This window comes from Crocuta crocuta, unplaced genomic scaffold (assembly GCF_008692635.1).
Source record: "Crocuta crocuta isolate KB4526 unplaced genomic scaffold, BGI_CrCroc_1.0 scaffold482, whole genome shotgun sequence".
Lineage (NCBI taxonomy): Eukaryota > Metazoa > Chordata > Mammalia > Carnivora > Hyaenidae > Crocuta > Crocuta crocuta.
In genome coordinates this window covers 2,117,498-2,126,212 of record NW_027527459.1, presented here as the reverse complement: position 1 = coordinate 2,126,212, position 8,715 = coordinate 2,117,498, and the positions used below count along the sequence as shown (strand labels likewise).

General features: G+C 40.0%; 1 protein-coding gene across 1 annotated transcript in view; it reads left to right on the top strand.

Annotated features, from left to right (window-relative positions):
* Positions 1–6,178: 6,178 nt before the first annotated feature.
* TENM1 (teneurin transmembrane protein 1) overlaps positions 6,179–8,715 on the top strand; it is a 556,664-nt gene continuing 554,127 nt past the window's right edge. The window contains exon 1 of the mRNA XM_077763513.1: positions 6,179–6,395. Coding sequence (XP_077619639.1) covers positions 6,179–6,395 — 217 coding nt within the window. The remainder of the gene's footprint in view (positions 6,396–8,715) is intronic.

Sequence of the window (8,715 nt, the reverse complement as noted above, 5' to 3'; positions counted from 1 at the left end):
GAGGGTATATATACCATTAATAATAAGAAATAGAAAGAAAATAATAGGATGGAGGAATAGGAAGGGTGGTCATTCCCAGTGAATAAATACGTACACGTATCAATGGATCCAAAAGTAATATTTTAGTTAAACTACCCCATAATAGGAATGTATGTGAAGGTTTGTGAAGAAGGAGAGGAAAGTAACAGAAGAGAGAGGAGGGGAGGGGGAATGATAAATAATATAAACTTGGCTTTGAATAAACCCACCATTTTTAGTAGTTTTTTTAATTTTTTAATGTTTTTTAAAATTTATTTTTGAGAGAGACATAGAGACAGCGTGAGCAGGGGAGGGTCAGAGAGAGAGGGAGACACAGAATCCGAAGCAGGCTCCAGGCTCTGAGCTAGCTGTCAGCACAGAGCCCAATGTGGGGCTCGAACCTACGACCGTGAGATCATGACCTGAGCCAAAGTTGGATGCTTAACCAACTGAGCCGCCCCGGTGCCCCTAGTAGTTTTTAAAAAGCTTTTATTTAAATTCCAGTTAGTTAACAAACATACAGTATAATATTAGTTTCAGGTGTTCACTATAGTGCTTCAGCAACTCCATACATCACCCAATGCCCCTTCACAAGTGCACTCGTTAATCCCCATCACCTGTTTCTCTCTCTGTTTTCTTTTGCTCCTTTGTTTTATTTCTTAAATTCCACATATGAGTGAAATCATATGGTATTTGTCTTTCTCTGACTGATTTTGCTTCACATAAACCCACCATTTTTTGGCCAATCTAAGCTTCCCTTCAATTTCATGTATAATCATGAGATTTTAGATCTAGAAGAGCTCTTTGAGATAATCTAATCTCCTTATTACATTTAGAAAAAAACTAGAAGCCCTAAGAGAGAGCAGGTGATCTGCCTTAGGTCACTCTGCCAGGTGTCTTCTGAATGATAATGTAGAATAGTGATTAAGGGCGTGGCCTTTGGAGCAGACTGTATGAATTGAAATCTCAGCTCTGAAATTTACTAGCTATGTGACCTTAGTCTAGTCACTTAACTACTCTGTTCCTTGATTTTCTATATCTATACAATATACCTACTTCATAAGATGCAGTAAGAATTAAGGGAGTTAATGTGAGAAAAGCACTTACAATGGTGTGTCTGCTAGGCCTGCTACCTGAGTACTTCCACCTTTGTTTGCTGCTGCTGTTGTTAGTCTTGCTCATTCTGCCATTTCAAGGCCAAGGATTTTCACGTACCAAGTTGTGTCTTCATAGCCTTATGGTGACTGAAGAAGTAAACATACACCTCCATGGGTCTTTTCCAAAGTCACTGTGGAGTTTATCTTATTAGCAAGTAGAGAGTGGAAAACACAAAGGTAAACCACAGGTAATGACATTTGAATTTATACTGTGTGATCTGAAAGTATCTTCTGCAGTAGAGTAGATAATTGACCTTGGTTTTTTACTGTTTCATAATAGCTGCATCCGTTTTACTGACACAATTCCTTTTTTTATTTTTTGTTTCTTTTTTTACGTTTATTTTACTTTTAAGAGAAAGAGAGAGAGAGAATAAGTTGGGGAGGGACAGAGATGGGGTTACAGAGGATTTGAAACAGGCTCTGCTCTGACAGCAGCGAGCCCGATTGGGGGCTCGAACTCATGAACCAGGAGATCATGACCCAAGCTGAAGTCGGTTGCTTAACCAACTAAGCCACCCAGGTGCCCCCACAATTTCGTTTTTAAAAAAAGTTTATTATTATCAAAGTAATAGAGAAATAAGAAAACCTGCTTTGCTGCAAATAACATTATGTGTACATTTGGTTTTTCTGTGAGTTGACACTCTCATCGTCATGTATAAATAAATAACATTTGCTTGTCAGTGGACCTCCAGGATACCATGTTGGGCACTGAATGAAAAAGTCAATTAAGCAAATATGAGCGTATCCTTGACCTTGGAGTATTTGAAAACAGCATGTTTTTAGAATTACTGTGCTTTCAAACTTTGTTAGGTTTGATGTTTTAAACTTTTGTTTATATTTCACTTAATGTTTTCCTACTTTTTTTTTAATTTTCAAAACGTGAACCGTTTGTGAGTGAAGTCAAGGTCTGCCTCGCAGGAATTTGGTAAATTTCGCAGTTACATACTCTCACAGCCCTAGGCACACAGAGAGAGCTTGTGTGCCTTTATATCAGGTGCCTAAAAAGAGCTTCAGTGTATCTTCTGCTACCTGGTCCGTGCACCCAAATGTTAACCCAAGAAGTTGTGGGGGCACCTGGGTGACTCAGTCGGTTACGTATCTGACTCTTGATTTTAGCTCAGGTCATAATCTTGCAGTTTGAGGGATCCAGCCTCTGAGTCCGGCTCCCTGCTGACCGCACAGAGCCTGCTTAGGATTCTCTCTCTCTTTCGCTGCCCCTCCCCCACTCTTATGCTGTTTCTCTCTCTCTCCCTTTCTCTCAACCTCTCTCTGTCTCTCTCTCTCTCTCTCAATCTCTCTCTCTCTCTCTCAACCTCTCTCTCTCTCTGTCTCTCAAAATAAATAAACATTAAATACAGATAAGTTGTGGCTGAGAGTCAGGAAGCAGAGGATTATTTATTTATTTATTTTTGGTTTATACCAATTTGTGGTTTAAAGGAAGATTGCTTCCAAGGACCCTCAATAACCTTGAATAGATATGACATTCCTAGCTGATTCATAGCTGTGAATAGCTGTGATTAGAACGTCAAGAATGGTTCAAAATGGCTATAGGAATATTTCTCTCTTTTTCTCTCTCTCATTCACTCACTCGAGTTTGCATGTTGCAAATAAACATACCGAGGGAAAAGAGAATGTCTGGATTTCCATGCATAAAAATAAGAGTGATTTTAACATCATAAATCATAGTTGCCAGAACACAACATTAGGCATTAGAAGTGAGATGTTTTTCATTTTTAAATTTAACTTGTTAGGTTTGAATGCTGTTAAGACAAGTGTAAATTCATAACCAGTTGAGACTTAAGCAGGAGTGCGATTTTGACCATACCTCTGCTGTGTTAATCCCAATCAGAGTGAACCAAACTTGACTGAGAGAACAAGTGAGAGATGGGAGGGAAAATAAAATCTGTATCTCTACATTATAACGGAAATCATTTTATTAAGTTATTTTTTAATTATAAGGTCCTTGATGGATGTTTTTGCATTATCAATGTCTTTATGTGGAAAATAGCTCTCCACCCCTATTGGGTAAACTTCCATCTTTTAATGAACACAAACCTGTATGTGCTGGCTGAAATGAAATTAGATTAATTTTATTGATGGCTCCTTTTTTGGGTGGAAGTCCTGTTCTCTGCTGCAAAGGTGCATTTCTGGAAATCTGCTGTTGATACGTTTCTCACTTTGCACCGTTTGTAGCAAAGTCAAGGTCTAAAACCCAGCCAGCTTATGAAGCGTGTGCTGTAGGGACATAAGAAGAAAGAGATTCAAATTGGCCTTATCGTATAGATGCTCAATAGAATTTCAGTGGTTGTGGTGATGGTTGTGGTGATGAACAAATAAGCTAGATCAAGTATGGTCTTTCCCCGGATATTCATCTTTGGTGTTCAAACACTACTTTGTCTTTCTTTTTGAGTCCTTTCATCCTGCTCTGTAGTAGAGCTGTTTATCCCTTGCATTAGACTGTGAATTCCTTGGAGGCATAGACTATGGCCTATTCATTTCCACATTCTCTCTAGCCCTTCTTGTGAATGCTGGGCAATGATGTATTCAATTCATTCAACAAGTATTGATCAAGAGTCTCCTATATGCCAGACATCATGCCTATTTGGGGGATATAGCAATGAATAAAACAGATACAAATACTTCATGGGGCTTATATTTTAGTAGAAAGAGACAGATGACAGTAAGCAAATAAGCAATATATATACATATATATGTATATATATAATCATTTGGTGATAAATGCTATGAAACACGGGAAGGAGGATGAGTGAGAAGTGACATTTTTTTATGGTGGTTTTCTATGGGAGGTTGCAAAGACCCTGAGGTGGAAACGTGCCTGTTGTATTCAGAAACTTCAAGAAGGCTGGTGCATCTAGAGTGCATGAGGTGGGTGGAAATATCAGGGGATGAGTTTAGAAAGGTCAGGGTAGGGAGAGGTGAACCATTCAGGGGCCTTGGTGGTCATTGTAAGGACTTTGGCTTTTATATTGAAGGATAGCAAAGCAGCTATTGCTGTTTCTGAGCAAAGGAGAGACCTTGACATGACTTCAATTTTAAAAGCTTCCTTCTGGCTGTAGTGTGGGGAATGTGCTATAAAGAGAGCAATGGTAGAAGCAGCAGGCTATTGCAGTGATCCATGTGGGAGATGACGGCTTGAACCAATGTGGTGGTAGTGGGGAAGTAAAGAGATGTCATTGGATTCTGGGTATATTTCAAAGGTAGCACCAGAAGAATTTACTGGTGAATTGCACTTGGGATGTGAAAGATGGGAATCGAGGGCTGTGGCCTGAGCAAACAGAGGAATGGAGTTCACCAGTTACCAAAATGGGGAAGACTTTGAGAGGAACAGGGTTGGGAAGTGGTGGGAATCACGAGCTCAGATTTAAACATATTAAGTTCTAGATACCTTTTAGATATCCAGGTAGAGGTATTAAAATCTGTGGCTCAGGGAACACAGATGGTGTGGGAACACAGGTTGGGGAGTGTATAGGCAGTATGTCTCATGAGATAGCATGAGATTAGACTGTTGTTGACCATCAATCTCAAATCAAGCAATACTTGATTTGCTTTCTTTCCAACTATGCTCATCTCTGACATTCATTCAGACCAACGTAGCCATCTCTGTAGACCATTTTTGGAATTTTTAGGTCAGGAGTTAAATAGTTTCTACTCTCTGTATGCCTACAGTACTGCAAAGTGGTATGGAGGGTGCAGAGAAACACAAGATTCCAATTCTGCCTTCCAGATCCTTAACATTTGGTTAGGGAAATAACACTTCGATTCATGAAACTTTGTTCATACTGTTGAATGCACAATAGTCCATCCACACATTTTATTGAGCGATTTCTGTATTCTGTGTGTTTGCTATACATACATAGGAATTGCAAAAAGTGAGATACCGCACATGATTTAGGAACCACTATCTAGATGTTTGTAGATTTCCTTGAAAATGCATATGGTGGAGAGCTTAAGAAAAATAAAGGAGTCCGTTTTACTGCAAATAAAATCATAAAGTTATTTGTGTTTGAACTAGGTTTTTTAACATTGCACAAACCCCCCCCCCCAACCATGTTGCAGAGTTGCAGCATTTGATGAAAATAATGATAAGATAATGTAAGGGATGAAAATAAGTACATTTTTACAGGGCTTTAAAATTTTCAGAGGACTTTGACATCTCAGATGGCATTTGATGTTCTCAAACCTCTCTGTGCTAAGTAAGACAGATAATACTACTTGCCCTAAGAGCCTTAGTGACTTGTAGCTCAGCATTCTGTGGGGGGCAGGGGGTTTTTTCAGTGATTTATCATGAAGTTTTAAAATTTCTATTTCTAAACCCGATTTAGAGCTTGCTGTTCCTATACCAATATACTCACCAGAAGTGTTGTTTACATCCTCTTGGTACTATGAAGAACAAAAATTTACCGCCACCTAACTCATTAAAAATTCTCTGCAAGCCTGAGGCTCAGAAGCCACAATATGGACACAAAGAGCTCAGTCCCTCTCAAGGACACTTTATTTCATGAACCTTTCTCGCTCTGAATTCTTCCCTTCTTCAAAACTCCTTTCTTAAATGCAGTTTTAAACCAGAGGCGAGAATGTGTGTGTGTGTGTGTGTGTGTGNCTGAATTAACATTTAAAACACGCACACACCTAAGAAGATGTTGTCCTTTATCTGCATCCCGATACAAATATTTTTGAAGGCTGTCTCTCTTCTACCTCGAGTATTTTCTGATACTGCAACCTCCAGTTTAATCCTAAGTGCTTGCCAATGTGCGCATGTAACACAGTGTTATTATTGCCTCAGGCTAGCTTCATGTCATCTAGTTTGTCTTTTGCTTCACTCCTTTGATAGCATTATCAGAACCAATTGTGAATCTGCCAGATGCATTTCCTCTCCGAGGGACAAATCTAAGAAGGCTTGTTTTTCCTGCTTTTCCAGGACTGCTTACATTAAAGGAGTTGCTCTTCCTTCTTTTCGTGAAATTGAGCTTGCTTAATCAGGCATGGAGCAAACCGACTGCAAACCCTACCAGCCTCTCTCAAAAGTCAAGCACGAAATGGATTTAGCTTATACGAGTTCTTCTGATGAAAGTGAAGATGGAAGGAAACCAAGACAGTCCTACAACTCCAGGGAAACTCTGCATGAGTATAACCAAGAGCTGAGGATGAATTACAACAGCCAGAGTAGGAAGAGGAAGGAGGTAGAGAAATCTACTCAAGGTATGTTTTCGTTGGATTTTTAGAACTAATATTTCTCAGTAGAGAATGCTTGCGTGTGTAAACTTAGGTTTTGAAAACCAAGGTTGCTGATGTTAACTGGTTAATAATGCACGCTGCTCACATATGCTCAGTGAATTTGTTCACATGCCAATCCGGCGGAGGTTGTGGGTTACATGTGCTTTTTACGGATTATGCATGAATTTAGATGCAACAATCCTCTTATCAGGGCATTCAAAATTTGTCTAATCCTACAAATAGCCATTTACAGACTGAAGGATAAATAATTTATAGTAAGATGAAAAGTAAACAGCTAAGTGCTTTTCAAGCCATTGCCTATGTGGGACAAAGTCTCAAATAAATATTTGGCTTCTTTCTTTTTTTAACATTCATTTTTGAAAGACAGGGAGACAGAGCATGAGTGGGGGAGGGGCAGAGAGAGAGAGAGAGAGGCACCGAATCCCGAGCTGTCCGCACAGAGCCCCATGCAAGGTTTGACTCAGGGCTCGAACTCATGAGTCCTGACATTATGACCTGAGCTGAAGTTGGTAGTTTAACCTATTGAGCCACCCAGGCTCCCCATAAATACTTGGTTTCTAAAAGAGCTTTAGCTAAGACCACCAAACAAAGGTCCAGAAAATTTGTAATCAGAATGTGGAAATTTCTGCAACATAGTCCTAAGGGAAAGTAAGAATTTGTTGCAACCCTTCCGACCATTGCCATAATGTAGCGCAGATCCTTTGGTCAGCCTTGGTTTCTAATTCTGCATTGACAAGACTGGTTTTTAAGAAATGTTTATATTTGAGAGAGGGAGAGAACAAGCAGGGAGGGCCAGAGAGGGGAGCGGTCAGAGGATCCAGGCCAGCTCTGTGCTGACAGCTTCGATGTTGACAGCAGCGAGCCTGATGCGGAGCTTAAACCCACGAACCACGAGATCATGACCTGAGCTGAAGTCGGACGCTCAACTGACTGAGCCACCCAGGTGTCTCAACAAGACAGTTTTTAATAAATAGAAAACAGATAAATGGAAATACAATTTCCTTATTTCTTTTCAATTGATAGCTGAGCAGTATTAGATACTCTTTTAACTACATAGAAGAAAAGAGGTTGACATTAGCACAGGTTAGTATTTTTAAAGAATACATCAAAGCTGAAATGAAGAAAATAGGTTTGATTTTCTAGATCAGTGGCTTTAAACTGAGGGACCCTAAAGCAGCAAAGGCAGCATCTCCCCCAGGACTTGTTAGCAATCCAAATTCTTACGCTCCACCCTAGATTTAGATTTAGGACTCAGAAACTCTGAGGGTGGGACCCAACAATCTGGTTTAACAAGCGCCCAGGGGATCCTGATGCAGACTCAAGTTTGAGGACCACTGCTCCATCCCTTTGAAATCTCTTACTCCAAGAGCCTCAAAGATCACCTCCAGTCGGTTGACTTCCAAATATTTATCTTCAGCGCTATCGTTTTTCCAAACNACGAACTGCGAGATCATGACCTAAGCGAAAGTCGGACACTTAACCGACTAAGCCACCCAGGCGCCCCCGGAAGCAGCCATTTTAACATTCCCAATCCCGCTCCTTTTCTTTCCATCACAGCATTTGTTAGCGGTGTTCTCCCCAGCCGTCCACATATACTTCCGGGACGTAATTCTACCTAATCCGTTGCCTCTTCCAGCAGATTTAACTTCTGCACAACTCTGCACGTCTCAGATCTATCTTCTTCCCATGATCTTTTTTACAGCTCTCATTTTGCCTTAATGAGACTTGTTTGTTTCTCAACTGAGCTCCTTGGACCACACCCCATCCCTCTTCAGTCCTTTAGCCGTGTTGTTACCTTTCCCTTGGAAGGCCCTTCTCCTCTACCTCCATTTAAGCATACTCAGCCATCTTGAAAACCTAGCGTCCACGATGTGCCTTGTTGCACTGTCCTCCCCTTTGTACCGATCGCTGACTNTTTTTTTTTTAAGAGTAATTCATTTCTGAGATGACAAAAAAAAAAAAAAGAAAGAAAAAAAGATTTGATTCTCTAGATCAGTGGTTGTCAAAGTGTGGAGCCTAGACCAGGAGCAGTGGCGTCGCCCATGAATATGTTCAAAGTGCGGCTTCTGGGGCATCATCCCAGGCCATGTAAAATGCAGTTAGTAGAAATGAAAATTACTGTATTCTAATTAGCATTAGAATCTTACATTAGAGAACTTTTAAACTGAGCCAAAGATTTTATATATTCATACTAACATTTAAAAATACCTTAAATGTTTATGGTATTAACTATATTACACATTTTTTAAGCTGTTAACATTACTGGTAAAAGTTTTGTAACTCT